A 22,521-nucleotide genomic window follows, 5' to 3' on the forward strand; every position below is an offset into this window, starting at 1 on the left:
CCCAGAAGTGAAGGTTTTATGCACTTTGGAATCTTGAGGAGTTTCTTGCTCCCTGCCTTGGCCGGCAGAGCCTGCGCTTGGGCTGTAGATCCTCCATGGCCGCGTTCTGACAGACGACCAAGAATCGAGAGATGGAAAACAGAAGGCTACAGCCAGGTCAAGGTTTTCGAAAGCTAAGGTGTGCAGTCAGAGCCGGAGGAAAGCCCAAAAACAGTTGAAAAAAAAAAAAGCGCCCCCTCTCCTCCCTCTTCTCCCTTCCCTTGCCTCACAACCACTTCCGGCCTTAGACCTTTCTCGCTGCTTTCCTTCCTGATGGGCAGACACGCTGGAGTTTTATTACCTGTTTTTTTTTCTAGGCTGCAGAGATCTGTCTGCGCTGCTCCTGCTCACCCACACACACTGGCTGCTTTGGTATCTGTGCTAAAAAGGGACGGGCGGTTGAGGAGGAGGGTGGGGGCTGTCTCTCAACACATTGATGTCCAATTCTCACCTGCTCGCACAGCGTCGATTGTTGTTTTTTTTTTTGTTTCGTTTTGTTTTTTTCTCCACACATGCTTCTGTGGCCGTAACTGCATGCTCTTGAATCTATAAACGCCAATCACGCTGCACACTTGATAACAGAACAGTGGTATTCTCTAAGGGCTCCATTTGAGATGTCTGACTGGGAGTTTGTGGTAACGACATGTTGGTGTGACGGTTTAAAAAAACGGGCCTCCTCTTTTCTGTAATGCTCCTCCTGCATTAAGTTGATTTAAGTGCATCCATTGGGGGTTATGTGGTGTTTTTGTTTCCTAAACTATGGCTTGTTTCCTCCTCTCCCACCTCTCTTTCCTCCATCTTGTGCACCCTCTTCCTCCTCCAATCCGTCCTTCGCCCCACCCCTCTTCACCTTCCTCCCCCCCCACCCCTCCTCCCACCCCATCCCACTCGCTCTGCAGACGCATCGAACAAATACCAAATTTCTAAGCCCACGGTGTGCTCAGTGCACCCGGGGGAGGTGCTGAAGCTGAGCTGCCCTCTGCCACCGACGGGGACCATCACCTGGACCAAAGACGGCAGCTCTCTGGGCACCAACAACCGCACGGTGATAGAGCAGGAGGTGCTGCAGATCCGTGATGCCACGGCCAAGGATTCAGGCCTGTACGCCTGCACCAGCGTCGGCAAAGACACGGTCTGCTTCATAGTAAATGTCACAGGTGAGTCAGGGAGAAGACAGGGACTTTGGACATGTAGAGTGGGACCGATCTTGGTTGAGTCCACGAGTCCACGGCCATGGAGCAGGGTCTAGTGAGTGTGTGTGTGTACAATTCCAGCAGCGTACGACCAGACCAGTGTCAGAAAAGGGCCCAGCTCTGGCAATATATCAATATACAAATTTGTGTGTGCAAATTTGCGACTGCATGAACATTTGTGCATGCGACAGTGTGTGAGTGAGTGCGGTTTGCGAAAGGGTGGCAGTAACCGTGGTTGCTCTGTGCAGATGCCATCTCGTCGGGGGATGATGAGGACGATACAGAGCGATCGGAGGACACTGGGGCGGACGGAGAGCAGATAAGTGAGTACGGGAGGAATGAGAGGAGGGATGAATGAGTAAACAATGCGCGACCCTTCCTTACCAACTCCCATAGTTTAGGCCCCAAAGAGCAAGGCACATCAGAAGCCTGAGGGGGCCTGATCTCCATGATCACTTTCTCTCTCTGCTTTTTTTTTAACATCAGGATGCAAGAAGAATATTAGTTTAAATAAAAAATATAATTCAGAGTATCAGAACAACAGTCTTGACATTGGGGTCTCTGCATTGTGTTCCATGCTAGCCCCTGCCAAAGCTCCTGTGCTTGCAGTATAAACAAGACCAGCGCTCTCCTGGTGCGGTCCACTTCTGGCTGTATGGCTAACCGAGCTAAGGGCTACCAGCAGCCACAGTTAGCAGGTTCTATGCCCATATTTGTTTGTTTGAGTATCAATTCGCCAGGTGGCCAGTTTATATAATGTACCTTTAAATATTCAGCTGCTGATTAGCGGAGAATCCAGCAAGGTCACATCCCTTAAATACAAATACACTTAAAAAAAGTCAACAACAGTGGGCACAAGCAATCACGATTCCACTGTGCAAAACTCTTAACATACATTCCCATTTATGGTATCCCATTTAAGATAATGAGATGCAAAAAGTACAAAGTCTGGCTGATCCTTCTGCAATACAACAGAGGACACATAGATACAGAACACAGCATGAGCCCCATGTTGACATGGACAAAAAGAAAAGAATCAACATTTTCAACCTAAATAAAGTCTAAAACAGTCTTACATATGAGCAGTCTCTATGCTGGCATGTCAAAACTTATGTCTAGAATGCTGGTTGTGATAGCCAAGCACTTACAAAGACTTAATCCCTAAGTGAAATAATCTACTTAGCTTTGTCACTGCTTATTAGCACAGTTCAGACTGCGCGATTATGATCAAGGAGAGGGAGTGGATGGTCTGTATTCTTTCGGGATCGAGAGGAGACAGCTGTGAGCGATGCCAAAACTCATGGCAGCGCTTCCCAGCACCCGTATCTTTGCGATTCTATGTCTCAGCATTCCTGTGTAGACCTATTCTGTGAGATTGGTGTGTGTGTGTGTATGTGTGTGTGGGTGCGTGCATGTGTTTCCGTAGGGAATACAGAAATTCCTGACATTCCTTTAGCTAGTGTCCCTCAGGTAGTCGGGCCTCATGGAGCCAGCAAGCCAGTCAGTCAGCTGGGCTCATCCATTATGAAAGACGCCCCATCTGGACCCAGTTACCCACCTGATGGGCCTGTGTGTGTGTGTGTATGTGTGTGTGTGAGAGAGAGAGAGGGAAAGAGAAAGTTTTTTCCCCCAAGTTTGTCTATGTGTTGGTGAGTATCTGGGGTAGTGATGTGTTTATGTAGCCACGTGCACACCGGCATGCGTTCGCGCACACACCGCTCGCCGAGGCAAGAGACGAGGGCTTCCACATCTTGTTAAAATTCTCCACACGCACTGCGTCCCACCGTGAGCCCTCCTCCTCCACTTTTGGGTTGACTGTAATTGCCTGAAATCCATTAAATATGGGGGAGAGAGAGAGAGGAACTTAGCAAGAGGAAAAAATTTGGGGGAGAGGGAAAAGATCCAGCCATTCTGGTGGTAATAAGCTGTTTGAAAACAAAGAGAAAGCTGTTCTGGCAGTACAGTCACATTTTCTCGCCGTGTGTGTTTCTGAAAATTCAAAACCGAGATTATTATTAAAAGAAAAGGGGGGGAAGAGGAGGAGAGGAGAAAAGAGGCAGAGGAGGTTTGGGGTGGGGGGGGTTGTTGGATCGGTACCAGCACTTCTCTGAGCATGGCGTGGAGCCTTGGCCTGGGGCCGAGGACTGGAGTGAGGGAGGAGGGTGCATGTAGGCGTGGGAGGGAATGAGAGTGTGGGGTGTAGCTTCATTTTTTTTTCTTTTCTTCTGGAGCTCTCAGAATGGTTTGGGCATCAAGCCACGGCAAAACAGAGCATTTTGATTTGACTCCGTGTAGCAGATTGAAGAACATAAGCCGGTAGGAAAAAAAAAAAAAAAGCTGAAAAGGGAGAGAGTCCAGTGTTTGTCCATCATCAGCAGAGGGTGGTGTTATTAGAGGGGATGTGGAGGAGCCTCTACAGGGATACGTGAGGGGAAGCTGTGTTAAGGGTGGTGGGGGTGGTTGCGGAGGGCAGCACTGATGTCATGATGAAGTTCAAGAGCCACGTGGAGCCTCGCATTCAGTCCTGCTGACGACTTAACTGGTTGTTGTTTGCGTCATCCCTCACAGTCACCGTGCCTCTCCTCACCCGTGCTTAAAGCTGCACATGTCAGGATCGTCATGGAAGAATAGATGTTTTTTTCCCCGACGTAATTAAAGTTGTGACAAAAAACGTTAAGACAGAGACATAAAGCACTCGTGCACAGCCCAGAGAGAACAGCTTTTTCTGCCTTTTGTCTTTTTTTGATGTCCTGTTATCTGCTGTAACTGAAATGGAACAACTTTAATTGGAAAATAATGGCAACCGAGCCAAAATGAAGTCATATTTTGAAGGAGGAAAAAAAACAAAAGTCAGATCAAAGTATGAGAAAAATGTTTATAGTATGAAGATAAAATTCAAAGTTTAAAATTGTATGGGAATGAAAGTATAAAGCTGCAAGAATAAAGTCACAACACAATGAAAAAAACCTCAAAACCTTTGTACTCATTCTGAGCCTTATAGTTGGTAATGGGGCTCTTCATGAGCATGCAATTTCCTGCCAACGTTTGAACAGTTCTGGCTCTCTCCCCACATTTAGAGTATTTTTATTTTCTCACTTTTTTTGAAGTGGGTGGGAATCAATTGGAAAAAGTTGATGTCACACATTTCTGCAAACCAACCAGGATCCAGCAGCACAAAACAAACCATGTAAGAAATGTTTGGGCTCACGAAAAAAAATGCATTGGCACAGAGCTGAAAACAGAGTTGTTGTTTTTTTTTAATTGTTCTCACAGGACAGGACAGTTTTTTGAAAATCTCCCAATGTGTGACCCTGATAATCCGGTGTACAAAGTTGCCATGTCCGGCTTTGCACAGATACACAGTAAAGAACTAGAAATCATTTCACCGTTTGGGTCACTGGTGGATTTAGCTCTCTGGAGGAACTTGGAGAGAGAGAGAGAAAAAAAAATCTTGACTCATTCTCAGGAGTTAGATAACCTCAGCTCACCCCAGGCCAGCTTAGGATAAACAGCCATGAGTGTGGGGATCCGGATGCGCGGGGCTTTGGGGGAGGCGGGGGCTCCTGGAGTCCGCAGCAGTTGGGCGTCAGTGAGAGTTTGGCTTCATCTGGAGAGAGGTCTGAGGGTCGTCTCGTTTGAAGTGCTGCCCCTCCGGACGGAGAGCATGGGAAACAGCACCGCTCACCTTTCATGTCCCAACCTCATCCTCCGACCCGGCTGCCAGTTTGGGGTCAGGGGTCGTTTCGGAAGAGACGGCCTCGCAATGGGCCAGTCTCCACCTAATCTGTCTCTGTCTGAGCAGGACAGAGTGATGACAGGGAGGGGACGGAGAGGTGAAGACGCAGGAAGAGGAGCGCAGATAGTGAGAGTGAGGAGGAAGAGGAAGAGGGACTAATTATAGTTTTCTTAACATATGCATCTATTCAGGAAGGAAGAGCTCTGTTTACTGACTTTACTATCCAAGTATGCGCGACTTGTCCGGCTGTGCGTGCCAGAGAAAATGATGGGAGGTGTCTGATAGTATGCAGATTGGACAGGCGGGAAAGAGAGCGGAGGGAGGGCGCCGAAAGCGGATCCTCTCCTGGGAGGTTAACTTATGTCTGAGGGTCATTCTGCAGCCAGTAGTGGCCTTATCTGCGGGCAGTCCCTCTGTTGCCTGCACTCCTGCTATTTGGAGAGGAAGTGATGGTGTGGAAGACCGTTTGGGTTGTTGTTTGACTTTGAGTTTTTCTCTTCCCCTCCGAGCCCCATCTGCTTTGGCGATCACGCTCCCAGGTGCAGAGAGAGAGGGCTGTTTGGGAAGTGTGGTGGGGGGTGGGGGGGTTGCTCGGAGGAAAATCCAGCTGACTGAGAAAAAGAGGGAAACTAGGGAACGGACGAAACACAGGGAAGGTGACAGATTTCAGTAGGACTAGTGGTAACAATTTGGTTGATAACATCTGGAAGAAAGTATGCATCCTTCGTTAAACGTGACATTCATTTTCTCCCCCGACAGAGCGTAATGATTTTCCGAGAGGTGATAAGCATCCCTGGCCCTGCCGTCCATATCTCGCCAAGTGACAGGCAGATAAACAGGGGAGCTATGGTAATTGGAGGAAGTGGAGGGAGAGAAGAAAAAAAAAAAAGCTGCTAAGTGGAATGAGATGAAATTGAATGTGATGGTCTAGTTACCCTCTTGGCAACGCCCAGGCACATTCTCCCCTCAGAGCTGATGTTTTTTTCCCCCCTCTGCAACACCCCGCTGAGCCTACAGGGAAAGTGTGTGTTTTTATTTAACTGTGTGAGTGTGGAGCTCTGGGTTGTGTTAGGCAGACGGCGGGTCAGGGAGGGTGGAGGAGGGGGATCTCGGGAGTTTGTTCAGGTTTGGCTCCTCCGCAGTCACGCTCCCATGTATATCTGCCTTTGGCCGCTCCGAGGCCCCTGAAGCCAAACTGTTAATGCTGAGGAGGACGTGATTGGGAAATCTCAACGCCAACTGTTCTCTGGTCGTAGGCGCTCCGTATTGGACCTCGTCAGCAAAGATGGAGAAGAAGCTGCATGCGGTGCCAGCTGCCAACACAGTCAAGTTCCGCTGTGCTGCGGGAGGCAACCCCCGGCCCAAGCTGCGCTGGCTTAAGAACAGCAGGCCTTTCCGCCAAGAGGACCGCATGGGAGGGTATAAGGTAGGATAAACAGTCATACATCATACTTTTTTATTGCAAATGTCACTACTTTCTCTTGCCTTTTACTGCTTCTTTTTTCCTGAATGTATTTACAAGGGACCACAAGTCAAGCCTCCTTCTTCCAATCATTCCCCGGCCGTCCTTTCACCCCCTTTTCCACCCTCCACTGGAGAGCCGCGAGGAGAGTAGACAGAGGAAACGAGGGCAGGGTTTCTGGTGTGAAATTGGAATTGCTCATCCGTGCGCCTCCTCTCACCGGGATACTTTGCAGAGCCTCTCACTGTAACTCGAAATGCTTCTTTACCCCCAACAATTAGAAACGTAAACCTGGGACTTAAGGGTTAAATGCCTCCAGACAGTAACGTATAGAGAGAGGAGGTAGCGTCAGGGTTGAAGTGAGTTGAGAATGCTGAGGTAACTCAATCAGGGAGAACAGGTCTCACTGGCTTCGGTTGGAGGCGAGTGTGTGATTGTAGCATGTGATTCTGTTGTTACGAAATACGATTCGCAAACAGGGTTGAGGAGCTGGTCGAAGTTTCCGCGGCTCTCCTGACATTCCGCGAAAAGATGAAAGGAAACTCACTTCATGTCAAAACTATAAATGAACCGCGGTGCATTCCCTGATTCCTGGAAAGAGGAACAAAGCTGTGACAATTTTAGACGTCATTACTTTAATTCCACGTCAGTGGTCGACCTAAATGAGTATGACTTTCTCCTCACAGTCTTGTGCTTCCAACAAAAGAGCTTTGTTTAACTTGTGAAATCACCTCTCACCTCGGTCCCGTTTTGGGAAATAAACAGCCTGAGTTGATTTATATGTGCTGAAAATACCTGATTCTGTATGTCATGGGAAAGTAAGGCTGATGTGGTAGTGTTTTATTTCCTCTTTGTGCAAAAAAAAAAAAAAAAAAAAGGAGCCTGAAACCGGCTACAGCTAGCCTTAATATGAAGAATTCCTCCACTGTGACGGAGTCTATTTAGATTGCAGTTTAATTATATTTGCCCCTAAATTCCTCCCATTGTCTCCCAAAACAAGCTGCATCCATCTGTGCATGCCCGAGCCGTGCTGATAGAGTGGAATAACAGTTAAAACAGACAGTTGTGAAATGAATTTATGAAAAGATCCAGTGATGCCGAACGAGTCCGAGGCCCCCGGTTAATGATTGACGCTTTATGAGGAAACACATCTCCCTGCCAGGAAAGTTTAGGAGCAGATTATGTTGATGTAGCTGCTAATGTCGCTTCCCTTTGGCTTTCAGCGGGCTCATTACAGTGGAGACAAAAAACAGCCGCGACGGGACGGAAACGATACAGTCGGGGCTGTCAGATACACTGTGGGCAGCTCATTTCTCTCTTTTTGTCAACAAATGTCGGACAAAAGGCGTACCTGAGCCCGGCCCTGCGGTGTAATCTCTCCATTGTGTGAAATGTAGGCCTGTACAAGCAGAGCTACAGTCCCGCTTCTGTGTGCAGACGGAAATGCTTTTGTTAGCTCACACCTGTGGATAGGTGAAACTATTTTGGTAAATAATTATGAACACTGTTTGTTTGAGAGTGGAAAGGAGGGGGGTTTACAGCCCACGATGGCGGCGGCTGACAGGGGAATTAAAGGGAAGTGTGTGGGACTCTACTAGGTGTTTGTTTTTGCATTGTAAAAATGTTATCCAGTTCCGTTTTATCCAGTTCTCTATCTACTATTTAGAACTCCCCAAATGACTAAAACAAACAAAAGAAATTATGATATTTCCCCAGCAGTTGACTCTGATGCTGTAGAGTGATTCTGCTGGAATCAGCCTGTCGTCAACCTCAATATTGTTTTCCAGCTCTCGTCTTTCACTCCTCCAACCAAATCCCCTCTGTCCTCCCTCTCCTTCTCCCTTACCACTACACGTCTGTTGCTGCCTCTGTATTTGCGTCTTTATCTGCGTTTCTTTCCACCCGTAACAAGAAACCCCTGCCTCTCCCTCACAGGTGCGCAGCCAGCACTGGACCCTGATCATGGAGAGCGTGGTGCCGTCGGACAAGGGAAACTACACCTGTCTGGTGGAGAATGAGTTCGGAGCCATCAACCACACCTACACCCTGGATGTAGTAGGTCAGTACCAATGTACAAAAAACATACACTCAGAGTACACCTGTGAGGCTGACAAAGATGGGAGGAGGAGGGGGGGAGGCAGGCAGAAAGAGTTCTCACAGTGAGGATGTTGTGTGTGTGTGTTTTTGATTGCCCAGGTGCACTCTGGATGCAGGTGCAGGTGAAGGAGCGCTGCCAAAAATGCACGTCAACAGTTTTAATGTCATCCGCATTCACATAATGCTTTATTAATTTGGGGTAAATCCTACTTTCATGACGGTATTATGTGTTTATGAGGTCCACTTACAGTGCACATGGGACGGAGTCTGATGACAAAGTGTAGTTGTTTGAACCATTTGGTTTTATAAGTTGCGTATCCTCCATCTTAACTAAAGACTGGCCTAAAAAACCTACTTGAATAATTATTTTTAAAGGGGCCGTGTGTAGTTTTGGAGAAGAAATTCAGTCTCAGAATTTTAATATTTACTGTATTAATGAGGAAATAACACAAATTCAGAAATATTTTTTTCCCCCCAGAATACTGTCTGAAGCCAGACAGGTGGCAGGGTCCGCCACATATACACAAAGTATACAAACTGTGTTGTCCTTTATGGTCAGTTTGTTTATTCATTTTACTCAGTCATGGAAACAAAGAGAGTTTGCTTGTTTCAGCATTGAATAATCAGTCAATGAAGATCTTTCTCTTCTGATTAAAATACCTTCCCCAAAATCTACACAATGCACCTTTAAAGCTCAAAGGGTCAGTTTACCCAAAATAATAATTAAAAAAACATGTTTCACTGGAACTACTTTTTATTGAAGATACAATTTCATCGAAATTGCTGACAAGGAAGTCTGTGGAATATTTGGAATAACAGTGTAAAAAAAAAACACCACAGCATTGTCCAGTTTTTCAAATGCAGTTTTCCATGGTTTGAGCTCTGCAGCCTTGGTTAATAAAACAGAAACTATCTGCGGAGTGATATGTAAACGGAGTGGTTGTTTCTTGTGTGATTTGGGCAGACTGACCCTGTAAGGTCAGTGGAGGTATGATGCGGAGTTAAACCGGTGGCGGATGATCGTTTATTGTCCCTCTCTGAAGACACAGACTGCTGACCTCAGCACTGTTACCGCGAGTACAGACCCGACTCAGTCAACCCCTCACTGTGACCTTTGGAGTGCAGAAAGCAAAGAGTGTTTTTCTGCTCAGTTTGCAGAATCGATAGGCAGCCGGGGCAACAAGGGGAGAGGGATAAAGAAGACGGCAGATCAATGAGTGCATGTGTGTTTGTGTTCGAGCAACTTTGCCCTTAATTTGATGCAGGCCCGTATTCGGACCACTATACAGGCAATCAGTACGCATCAAAGTTTATCCGACACAGTTCTTCTTCCAAAGGCTGGTCAATAATCCACAGATAACCCGCGTGGACATGCAGCTGCAGCAGTTTGATAAGAGCATTTTGGGGCTGCTGGTCACTGCGTGCGTCAGTAGTCTGTATGTAGAATTATTCTCCTACTGACTTCATTGTCCCGAGCAGACCTACTGTAATTACATACTTCTGTTTTGATCAGCGTCTCCTTGGTAATAAGGAGTATTATTTTCATTATATCAGATGGAGATTGAATACCTTAGGGTTTTTGAAGGTAAAGGGCGCATGCACACAAACCTACGGTGGTCCACACGGGTGCGCACACACACACACACACACACACACACACACACACACACACACATGCTCCCCAACTCTGGCCCCCTGCTCTGCTCCCTTCTGGAGTTAGCTAAAGCTCTCCTTCAGCCTGCATATTTCTGTTTTTTGTTCTGTTTTATTGCAGAGCAGTAAACCCCCTCCATGTCTGGCTCCACAGCCACTGCCCCCTGCAACCTCTTGCTTCATTTTCCTCCATTATAGCGGGGTGGACAGAGGGAGGCGAGGGGGAGAAAGAGAAAAGGAGGGGAAACAGAGACAGAAAAGGCTGTTCTTATCAGTCTTTTTTTTTCTCCCCAAATGACCTGCAGGATCAGCTATTAAAACCAAGAGGAACCAGCCTTTTCTGGTTCAAACTGGCCTCTGGAGAAAAGGGCCACAGTGGGACATCCACGAGCAGACACACACATGTCGAGGAGACACAAATGAGGAGTCAAAACAGACGTCGGCTCTTTCAATCAGAGCTGTGGCACCCAGTGGCCATGCGGCACTTTGTTGGTAGCCCCATGCCACCCTGTGCCATGCCGCGCTCTTCCTGTGCCTGTACCCCCACCCGACCCTTAGGGCCCTGTGTGCCAAACCACCAGGTTACCCAGAGTTCACCCGTCTCGCATGGGACACCATGGAATGCCCTGGTCCGTCTACTCACACTTCTTTCTTCTTCTATCCAAACACCGCTGCCATCGAATAGCTCCCCTAATGACTTAATTGATTAATGGATTCAGTTTTGGAATGGGTCACTTAATTCCAGAAACATGAAAAGACACCGCGGTTTTAACAGACAATCTTACTTACGTAAACGTATAGGTATCATCAGCAGAATATACTAGAACGCAAAAAGTTCGAGGCTGAGCTCCTTCTTCTTCAATCTGAGGGGCCCTGAGATGAATAATGGGAGACAATAGAAGAAAAAACAAAGACACACAGATCTGTTTTCAGTTTTTGGGCAATTTTACCTCTTTGAGCATTAAAGTCATTGAAACCATCTGAGAATTTTAAAGGCTAATCTTCTTTATTATGCCACTTTGTTTTGTTTTAGGGTCACAAACCAAAAACACTGGAAACCACTGGTTTGATTTTACTTAAAAATGTAGCCAAAATGTTGTATGTCAAACCTTAATCTGAAATTAATTAAAACCAGCCATCAAATTGAAAGTGACATAAAATGTAAATACTCAAGTAAGTAATGACATTTTGGTCATCAGTGTATTGTGTGGCAGAGAAATCTGCTGAAGTAAGCATGCTAACCAGCTCAACCAGGGCTCCTGTGCCAGCAGTGTAAACAGCTACACTTCTTTGGCGCTCCATGGCTCCCAGTGTAGACCATTAGCTGCACGGCTAACTGAGCAAAGAGCTTATGGCAGCTACAGCGAGCAGCAGTTAGTGGTTACTCTCATGATATGCTGCCCCCCGTCTGTTTGGAGTATAAATTCAGGTGGCCAGTTCTTACATATAGCACCGTTAAGCTAGCACTTGTCTGCTTTTTCTGTCACCGCTCCCTCATTTCATGGCCATGTTTTTCAAACCCTTCTCTCACTACTTCTTCTCCTTCCTCCCTCTTTTCTCACGTACTTTTCTCGCATAAGGTCTACAGGCCATAAATGAGCTTCTCTGCACTTGTCCATGCCCACACACATGCACACACACAGACCCTACATGTGCTATTCCTTAATCTAATTTAACCAAGAATTGCTCCACAAACTTTTATTGTTTTGGGGTTTCTCCATAATCATGATGTGGCCTTATTTCCCGCGCAGCACACTCATTCTGTCATTTGGTCTGAGTTGTCGGCTCTAGAGCTCTGAACGCTCGGGCTAACATTAATATCAGCCGTAATGAATATTAGAACGTGTGTTTTTTTTTTCTAAAGGCTGCTCCAAAAGTAGCTTGTCTTGCCAACATGACGGTGTTTTTCCTTTCGACTGTTTTAGTAAATACATCTCATGCCAGACAGTGTTCATGTTGGGTAGGTCTCACAATCAGTGCGTAGGGCGACAGACTTCGATCACCTCTTCTCTGTTAGGGAAAGATCGTGAGGGGTGAGGAGGCCTGTGAAAGATGGAGGAGGAGGAGGAGGCGAGGAGGAGAGAGACAATAAACAAGGCCAGCCCTAGGAATGTGCAGGAGGGAGGAGGGAGATGGGGAGAGAGGAAGGAGGGGTGGGAATCATCTGATCTGACAGATTTGAGAAAGATGGAGCGCGGAGACGGGCGGGCACACAGACATATGGATGAAGTCTCTGCCTCCTACTTTCTCCACTCTCCATCTGTTGATTCTCCCCTTCCCTCTCCCTGCTAATTCTCCCTTTCTTAGCCCTCCTTCTTAAACCCGGCCTCCACTCTCTGACCCCCCCCCCTTACATACACACACACAAATGAATTCCCTGCACCTACCTTAAGGCTTTGTTTTGGAAAGGCAATTCAGCGCCCCCAGGCTGAGTGATGTCATCTTGTGTGTGTGTGTGTGTGTGTGTGTGTGGTGGCAGCGGGTGGTTGCTGTCAGTGTGGGGGTTGGTGGGCTCCTCAGTGGGGTTGTGAAGGCCGGGGTAGTGTTTGAAAGGGGGCATTGTTCAACAGGTCTCGCTCTGTTTGGATTCGCAGGCCAAATGTTTGCTTGTGGAAGAATGCAGATAGCTGGTGATGTGGGGGTGCCGCGAAGGTGCTTCGCTTTCCGAGACTGGCACATCATTTTTGCTTTAAACCCCCCCGACTCAAATCCAATACATACACCCTACTTCAGGGAAGTCCTCCTCCACCCGAGGCCCTTATCCTTTTAGTGATAAACGCCTCCGTCTCTTTGTTTAGTGGGAAGCCTCTAAATGTTTCTGAGATAAGACCGAGGCAGTGCAGTCGTGATTTTTTTTTTCCTGTCAGGGCTGCTGGGAAATGTTCACGCTTCGCAGTACGGAAAGTTCTTGCTTGTGCACAAGCGTTTCACACCCAAAAGTTCTGATTTGACTTGAGTCATGAACCATGCGAGTAACATTCCCCCCACCTCTCTCTCGGCAGAGCGGTCCCCTCACCGCCCCATTCTCCAGGCTGGCCTCCCAGCCAACACCACTGTACACGTCGGGGAGGACGCCCGCTTCGTCTGCAAGGTCTACAGCGATGCCCAGCCTCACATCCAGTGGCTTAAACACATCACCCAAAACGGCAGCCGCTACGCCCCCGATGGACACCCGTATGTCCGAGTGTTGAAGGTAAATTCACACACTTTCTGTCCTTCGGGTTTTGCCAGTGGTTGCAGGTGTCACGGATGAATTTCTAAGGTCATATCAAGCGCTAATCACTGCGTTCCCTCCCTTGTGAGCTGATAGGTCTTTGGTGGGGACTCCTGCTCGCTCCTCTGCTGCTGTCAAAATGTCTGATTACTGTTTTGTGCGTGCTCATGTCTAAGTATGCGTGTGTGTGGATTGCAGCGTTCGGGCATTAACAGCTCGGACGTGGAGATGCTCACCCTCAACAACGTGACGCAGGACGATGCCGGAGAGTATACCTGTAAAGTCTCCAATTATATAGGAGAGGCCAACCAGTCAGGCTGGCTCACTGTCGTCCCAGGTAACCATTGAGAACTGAACCCCACCTACTCCTCCTCCCCCCCCCTCACCCCTGGTGTGTGGTTTCCTGGGCTACATCCCCTGACCTGCTGTGCTGTGGTGGGTCCTGCTGGTGGTCTCTTGGTGGTCCTGGGGGCTCACGGACACTTCTCTCCTCCTAATGTCAGACCCTTGTGTTTCAGCTGCGACCGCCATGGAAGCACCGGTCGGACCTGCGTACCAGACACTAGAATTGCCACAGCTATCGTCCCGCTTTGCCTCTCCCTTAAATCTCTCTCGCTCTGTCTCTCTCTCTCTCTTGCGAGCTGTGTCAAGACGGTGTTTGGTGTCGCAGCGCCGTGCTCTCCATGCTCTCTCTTGTGTTTTTGCATGTGTCCAGTGAGACGTGTGGACTCTGGTAGCAGGTTCTGTTGGTGATGGGGACCTTTTTACGGTTTTTATTTTTGGTGCACTGGTTCTACTTCCTCATGTTTTGGTGGCATACTGGGCTCTATCTGTGTTTATAAAACCTCCTCCTCACCCTCGGAAACTCCCGACATCCCTTCCTGCAGATTGGACCCTCGACGGTGGACGCCATCCAGCTCCTCTTATTTCTCTTTTGGTGTTGTGGGTCTCATTTTTTTTCTCTCTCTCTCTCTCTCCCCCTCTCCCTGGTCTTCCTGTGGTTCTTGTCCTCCCTGTTTCTTGATTTCCGTTCCCCCCTCTGCTCTTATCTTCCTCCCCTTCTTCCTCTTCTCCTTCTCCCCAGACCGCAGGTGTTAACACCACAGATAAGGAGATAGAAGTTCTCTACTTGCCCAATGTAACATTTGAAGATGCTGGGGAGTATACGTGCTTGGCGGGTAATTCTATTGGGATCTCCTATCACACTGCTTGGTTGACGGTGCTTCCAGGTATATACACTCGTATACTGTCCTCTCTCCTATTTTTCTTCTCTGAAACGGCTGGGTTATGTCACTTCAACGTCCTCTACGGAAGGCAAGTCCTCCCTCCGGAGTCTGAGGCACACAGCTCGAATATTAGATTACTGTGATGAATCAGCACGGTCAACATCCAAGACAATGTAACATAAGAGCAAGGAGCATATATTCCATAATATTATCTGGATTGGCGAGCTGTTGAAAGCTCTGAGCAGATAACGCGGCCGTTTGCCGTCGACTTATTATAACTCTGAGACGGAAGTGAAGCTCCCAAAGCAGCTCGAGTGTCTCCAGACTCCGAAAGGAGGGGAGGGCTTGTCGCCCGCCGTTCTCCTTCCCTCCTGTTACATCTCTCTCCGGCTCCTTGGGGAAAGTCTTTAAGTGCCACATTCTAGTCTGCATGTCAAATAAACTGTTTTTTTTCACTCACAAAATCTTCTCCACCCCTTTCCTGGCTCTGATAATTGGCCTCTTATGAGATCCTTATTTCTCCTTGAAATAAAGGTTGAAAGGTAAAGCTCAACACTCGCTTCAAGTTGGCTTGACTTTCTCGATTATCAGGGCCGAACCTCTCCGCCTCTAAATAGTAAATTTTGCATGTTGTGTGTTCTCATTTGTCAACTGGTTTTATCCTATTTTTGCCTGTTGCTGTCTGTCTGGCCTGTAATTATGCATTCCAAAGGATCAAACACATAAAACTTAGTGTCAGTATTTGCCGAAGTTCACTCCAGGCCAGACTGTCGAAGGTTTCTGCCCAAGCACTAGCCGAAAGTAGGGTGGGCATTAAGCGAGATCGATGAGAGCAGTTGACCGTCTGCAACCAGAGAATCGTTTTGTTTCTGTCTGTAAACAATACAGCGTAATGATCACAGGCGAGCCATTTCCTCTGGGAGTAATATGTAATATTTATTGCCCTTGATGTGCTCTATCCGCAGCCATGGCGCCTTCGAGGCTGTGGCTTCTGTGTGTGTGTGTGTGTGTGTGTGCGCGAACTGTGGTTTTTGGACCAGCAGATACAGACAAGAGAAAAGGTTCCTACATGTAGCTTCACCTCCAGCTGGCTGACGGGCTGCTTGGTTGGCTTGCGCTGCACAAGAGTCCCTGTTTGTGGTCTGGAGGGCTATGCATTATGGAACAGTCCATTTAAATAGCACACACACACACACACACACACACACACACACACACACACACACACACACAAACACACACAGAAAACACACACAAACTCATTTCCTCGACAGGAAGTTCAGGCCATATACAACCACCAAGGACACCGCTCTCCCTTGTTTGCGATCTGAAGTGAAGCGCGGATTGTTCCGCCGGTCGTGGGTGTGTGTTTGTGTTTGTGCTCGCGTGTCTCCAACATTAGCAGACTGCAGACATATGCAGGCCTGGCTCTGCTGGCTGAGGCAAGATTTGAAATCTGTTGAGACTTTTAAGCTCATACAGGTCCGTTAGATTAAAGAAGTGGGCGTGCTGGGTCCCTGGAAAGAAGGGGGGTTCTACAAAATCATTTGTGTTTAGTTTGCCTGCCGATCGTGATTACATTTACGCATGAGTCATCTCCAGAGCATCTGTCTCTGCGCTTGCCGGTCTGATACCCATGTGTGTCTGTTCAAAACGGAAAATGTGCCTGTGTGTCGCCCATTCCTCTAACTTGCTTCGCCTGCTCACCCTGTATTCTCCTCAGCCCTCGAGAAATCCCCGGGGCCCCTTTCCCCAGACTATGTGGAGATTGCGATATACTGCGCCGGCGTCTTCCTCATCGCCTGCATGGTGGGCATCGTGGTGGTGTGCCGAATGAGGAACACGGCAAAGAAACCCGACTTCGGGGGCCAGCCGGCAGTCCACAAGCTGAGCAAGCAGATCCCTCTGCGCCGCCAGGTAACAGAAAGTAGATAAAGAGTTCTAATGGCATCTAACACCTCTAGAGGAGAAAAAAAAACCCCACACAAATATAATGACGGGCTACAAAGTCCAGTTCATACATGGAGAAATATAGTAAATGAATTAAAATATAATAAGATACATAATATAATAAAAGCTGCTTTATTGCTTTCACTTGGCTCTTTTAGAGAAAAAGAAGCACTTTACTACATATATTATCATATTTTAAACAGCCAACCTCTGGCTCCTTTTAGAAAGCATGCATTTCTGAGCAAGTTAGTACTACTGCCTGAAACTGCAGCCAGATATTTTCTCTCTGTGTGAGCCATGCTTTTCCCTCAAGGGAAAACAAAAGGCACAAAAAGTGTCGGATTACGTTCTGTGGGGAGCCCGATTCCTGTGTCAAGGTAAGGTTAGGGTGGAGAGACGAGAGATGAGCCCCGGGGACAGCGGCGAACCTGAATGATTAACGCACATTCATCAGAATTACTGTTGGTGCCCTCTTCCTGATGATCACTGAAATATAATCTCTGTCCTCGAGACACACTTGACTGTAATGTTGGAGCATTAATCATGGAAATTAGGGATATTAATGTGTCATGCCGACCAGCATTGCTAGTAATTGCAATAAAAGCACAGCAGTCAATCACACGTGTACACATCGACTCCTCTAAGTGATGCCTTGGAGCTTTAGTTGACCTTTGAACCCAGACTCCGGTGATCAGCCAGTCTCTTTACCCCTGTAGGTGTCGGCAGACTCGAGCTCTTCCATGAACTCCAGTACGCCGCTGGTGCGCATCACGACGCGGCGGAGCTCTGCGCACGATGAGCCAATACCCGAGTACGACCTTCCAGAGGATCCACGCTGGGAGTTTACCCGAGACAGGTGAGACACTATATGACAGAATTTTTCTGCGAGATTCTGCTGGTAGGATTGGCGTTAGAAATGATGTCCCGGTCCTAATTAAAAGTCTATTGCGAAATGCTGAATATGTAATTATGTAAATCTCATTCAGCTCTTGCATAAAGGATAACAAAATCCTTTTATACGCTCATCTGCATTGCACAAAGCACTCAGGATTCAAGGCCTGCATTCAGTTGCTGTTTGACAGTATGCGTGAAAGTTTCAATCGCTGCACCCTTTGCTCTTGTCATCGATGTCAATACAACTATCTTTGGCTCACGGGTCACATTACGCTAGGAGATAGCACCTAGATTACAACATAGTGAGCTTCTGCCTGACTATATCTGTGCTGCATAATGATCAGATAAGTATTGTTCTAGGCAAAGAGCGCCATTAACTCTGATAGACAGCAGACAATGATGACTAACTGGTGAATAATGGCTGCAGTGACTGAGGTAAAGGCTACTGATTCATCGGTTGGTGCAGTAGTAAAACGACCTGAACTTGGCCCTGTGCCTCATCGTGACAACTGCCACTGTTATGTCACACTCTCACTCACACACACACATGCTTCTGATGGTAAGATACGAAGCTGCGCTAATTACTGGTTAGCACATGCAGCTTTCATCTGCATGTTTGGCCTAGGAGTGTTTGCTCGGTTTCATACCAGAGGAATTAGCACCGCTGAGGTTTCGGTTAGTCACAGTTGCAGCGGCCAGTGATAAGCTCCAGGGTGGATTTAATAAGACTGCAAAGGTTACAATAGTTTAATACCCACTTGAGACCGCTGGTTTTCAAAGAAAAGGGAAAATCCCAACCCATAAACGCAATGGCCTGTCTTTCATTTAAATTTGGATCATAAATTTGACCGTCACTTATCGGTGAAAAATACATTTCTGATGTAATCCTAGACTCTCTTGTGTACATGCAGACTGGCATCGTGGTCAAGTGTTTATTTTAGTTGGTAAACCTGCCAAATGGGATGTTTTGTCTGCGATGTGTGCGTCTCTGTTTGGGTCTTTAGCTTGCCTGTCATTCCAGCGCCTGAGGGATCATGTCGGGATTGCAGAACACTGAGGAATGCTAACGTTTGCTGTTTGCGTGGAGGAAAAATAACACTGATTATGTGTGGCTGGATGGACAGAATGGTTGCTATTGAGCATGGCGAGTGTGTGTGGACAGATAGGGGATTGTGTTACTGCAGCAGGGCGCCGGCCTCGGGCCCTAGGCTTCGCGGCGCACAGTGTGAGTGTTTACATAGCCTGGACGCCGGGCCTGAGGGGTGGGGCCTGCAACTGTCAATCACATGAGAAAGCACCGAGGTACACTGCTAGTTCAGAGGTCAGAGAGAGGTGCTGTGGCTCTGATGGATCGTCGTGAAAGAGCATGTGCAATCCAGTTTAACACAGCAGCTATCGTGACTCAAAATACGAAATAGTACTTAAACTTCCATCTAGTATTGTAGTCAGGCACACCTGAACGGCAACACAAAGCCAGCATTCCATCTGTCACGGGCTAATGTGTCAGGGCTAAGCTAAGCCCTGTGTAATGACTTGTAAAGAGTGTATATTGGAACATGCCAAGGCAGGGTAAACAGTTTAGAAATGAGTGCCTCTCCCTGGCTTTATCAGGTGATTATCGTTGCCATGTCTGCCTTCCTACCTACTGCCCTGGCACAGGTTACAGCCACCGCGCCAATAAAGCACTCACACAGACACAATCAGATTGAAACCGAGAGAGAGAGATCTAGTAAAAAAAAAAAAAAAAGAAAAAAAAGAAAAGAAAAGAAGAGAGAAAAACACAGGGTTGAGGTTGAGAAACTGGCTTTTTGCCCGGTCTCATTCCCTCTCTCGCTCTCACACTTTTTCTTTATTTCCGCACAGGGAGTGAATCGATGCCACAGTCAGATCAGGTCGATTTGTGTTTCAGCAGCTTAATAGCCTCTTGTCTGTTTTCTTGTCTTCCCTCTCTGTGTGTGCTGCAGGTTGACCCTGGGCAAGCCCCTAGGTGAAGGCTGCTTCGGCCAAGTGGTAATGGCAGAGGCCCTGGGCATCGATAAGGACAAACCCAAGGAGGCTGTAACTGTCGCTGTCAAGATGCTGAAGGGTAAGCAGGTGTCCTGTGAGGCTGTAACGGTAAACGTGTGACTTGTGCTTCGAATCAGACCACTGGGATCGGTACACTGCTTCATTATGTCTTGTGGGCAACCTGAGTACATGTTGTAGCAGATTTATGCTCCAGCGAGGGTTCAGTAAAGGTGCAAGGCGGAGCCTGGGGCCGTCGTTATTATTCGTTATTGGTGGTTGCTGAGTGACGGCCATGCTGGGCAGGTAAGGGTTAGGGGCGGTCGCATACCTGACCCCAGAGCAGCAGCTGGCTGGAGCTCAGTCAGCACCCACACAAAGAGGCAAGTCACAGAAGCGGCCCTGCTATGATTAATGAAAGAAGCAGGAGGGGGCACTGGGTTGGTTTTGTGTTTGGGTGGGGGGCGGTTAGATCAGGTACAGCAGCAGGCGGTTGGACCAACCTTGACAATAGAAATTTGCTCTTCAGAGTTACTCCAGGTAAGGTAATGGTGCAGAGGAATGTGGGCAATGCCGTTCCAACCGTCTGGATAGCTCCTCTGTCTCAATCAGTCCCATGAAAAAGGAGCCTGCCCCGCAGATAATGAATCCAGATTGAACGTCTTTAATTCCCCCCCCCCCCCTTCTGCCCCTGAAAGGATGCCTCTGTAGTCTGTGTGAGGAGCTCCCCTCACTGCCGTAATTTTAGTCCGCATTGTCTGTCAGCCGCACTTAATCAGAAGCGCCTACAAAATGAGGCGTTGTCTCACAGGGCAGCTACAGAGTCCTGAGTCGAGGGAAGACGTGACGAGGCGTGTTTGTTTTGGCAAGTTTTCTTGGTAACCTTTGTCCATCTCTTCTGTTCTTAGATGATGCCACCGAGAAAGACCTGTCTGACCTGGTGTCAGAGATGGAAATGATGAAGATGATCGGCAAACATAAGAACATTATTAATCTTTTGGGGGCCTGTACACAAGACGGTAAGTAAGAGCGGGCACAACATCAAAAAGTATTACCTTCCTAGGGGATTCTTAGTATTCAGTGTCTTATTTTCAAGGTTCTTGAGAGGCTGCTTGATCCATCTTGTGATGCTGCAGTAAAGGTTGCTGTGCACCTCAAAGATTGAGATTCAGAAAATGTGACATCAGACCATGTCAGCTAGTAGAGTACAAGGTGCCGTAGGGTCATACGGAGAGGTTGGATTTTAATTGGACTTGAAAAGAGGATAGAAGTGAGCACCAGAATTCACCTTCTCAGTGCAGTTTTTGAAGATCAGTGACCAAGACCAAGAAAAAAAATATGCAGTCCATTCACAGTTAAGCCCATTTTTCACACCTAAACACAACTTTTCCGTCCCCATTGAAAATAATTATGATTTTTTTTTCCAAGTTTTGTGAATTTATAAGAAAATACAAAAATGCTGGGAAGCGGCAAGCAAGCGGTGAACTGTCTGGCCATCTGGAAGCTGTTTTCCATTAGGGATGTGCCTGATTAAACTAGTTGATTAAACATTGCTACCCTCACTAGTCAGCACCAGAAACACTAGCAGTTAAGCACATTATCAGTTTTTAATTAATGTAAACATTTAATGTGTTGTCATATCTTCATACTCAAACTTTTCTTTATAAAAAAAAATTGCATCCATCACTCAGATGAACAGGAATGGAGTGCATTTAATTCAATCAAGCCTAACCTTTCTGAATCTCCATTATCTCAGCTGCACATTGGTGGTAGTTGCAGATTTATATCCCCATTTCTTACCTGATAGTGGTTGAAAATAATACTGTGCATTATTTTTTGATGATCTGCATCAAATTGCACTCAGTCATAGATATCAGCCAGCCACATACATCTGATTTCATCCATCAAGATATATGCTTTATTATCTGAGAAATTAACAAAATGGATCATCCCTTTATCCAGATGTGCACCAAAAGGGCCACTAAGTAGTGTTGGAGAAGAAATTCAAACTCAGAGTTTTGATGGTGACAATAATCCTGCAGACAAATGAACCAGCCAAACAACAAAGGGACAGAGGTGAAAATGCTGGTAAACTGTTGCTTCAAAGACGTAATATATGCAAAAAAAAAAAAAAAATCTCACAGTGCTTGATTAAATTGTGCTAAATTGTGACTGCCTCCTGAATGTGTTCATACCTCAAGACAAGTGGATTAGTTTAAAATTCTGTTTAAAGGTCAAGAAAATGTGCCGCGAGGAGCTTCCTCGTGTCTTTGAACGGTATTTTACTTGAAGCAAGCTTTAACTTTCAAGTCCTGACACTCAAACCAGAGGTGCCTCTCCTTTTTTGTGATGCGTTACATAAAAAATTCACTCTGATTTTTGTTCAGTGTCACTTTCTCTCAAAGGGAATCATTTATGACTGTGTTCAAACGGTGACGTGGATCTTTTCTTCGCTGCAGGCCCTCTCTATGTCATAGTGGAGTACGCCTCCAAAGGCAACCTGAGGGAGTACCTGCGAGCCCGCCGGCCGCCCGGCATGGAGTACTCCTATGACATCGCCCGTGTCTCAGACGAGCAGCTCACCTTCAAAGATCTGGTCTCCTGCACTTATCAGGTGGCACGGGGCATGGAGTACCTCGCCTCACAGAAGGTAAGAGGAGGACACCCACAAACCGCGGCACACTGAACAATTTGACGCGCTGCATCCACGCATGTTTTACGTAGGGAGCTTCTTCGTGCGTCACTGTGGGAATATTGTCTCCTAAAAACACTCCTCTGACCCCCTTGCCCAATCCCCGCATTGTCTCATCCCCATCCCACGACAAAAGCCCCTCTGTGTGGAAGGATTGTGAGGTTTTCACAATGGGGATGCGGCCATGTTGGCCAGCAGCGGCCCTCACGCTCGCTCTCACCGTTGGAATGTGACAGAGCGCACAGCCTCACACGCACACGCCGACACACGAACATGCTTGCACATGCGCGCTGATGCACAGAGACAACTCCAGCCATACGTATGGCAAAGTATGCGAGGAATCTGCACTTATCCAGACATG

General features: G+C 47.3%; 1 protein-coding gene across 7 annotated transcripts in view; it reads left to right on the forward strand.

The window, feature by feature from the left end:
- The window catches only part of fgfr2 (fibroblast growth factor receptor 2), a 41,799-nt gene that overhangs the window by 9,897 nt on the left and 9,381 nt on the right, over positions 1-22,521 (forward strand). For 2 of the 7 annotated variants that reach the window (XM_037124155.1, XM_037124156.1), the window contains exons 3-13: positions 939-1,196; positions 1,481-1,555; positions 6,225-6,394; positions 8,366-8,489; positions 13,183-13,373; positions 14,479-14,623; positions 16,344-16,543; positions 17,287-17,426; positions 19,429-19,550; positions 20,377-20,487; positions 21,928-22,118. In XM_037124155.1, coding sequence (XP_036980050.1) covers positions 939-1,196; positions 1,481-1,555; positions 6,225-6,394; positions 8,366-8,489; positions 13,183-13,373; positions 14,479-14,623; positions 16,344-16,543; positions 17,287-17,426; positions 19,429-19,550; positions 20,377-20,487; positions 21,928-22,118 — 1,727 coding nt within the window. Of the gene's footprint in view, positions 1-938; positions 1,197-1,480; positions 1,556-6,224; positions 6,395-8,365; positions 8,490-13,182; positions 13,374-13,592; positions 13,732-14,478; positions 14,624-16,343; positions 16,544-17,286; positions 17,427-19,428; positions 19,551-20,376; positions 20,488-21,927; positions 22,119-22,521 lie in introns of all 7 variants that reach the window. The other 5 variants (XM_037124158.1, XM_037124159.1, XM_037124157.1 and 2 more) reach the window with 5 other exon arrangements.

The sequence above is a fragment of the Acanthopagrus latus genome, chromosome 15 (assembly GCF_904848185.1).
Source record: "Acanthopagrus latus isolate v.2019 chromosome 15, fAcaLat1.1, whole genome shotgun sequence".
NCBI lineage: Eukaryota > Metazoa > Chordata > Actinopteri > Spariformes > Sparidae > Acanthopagrus > Acanthopagrus latus.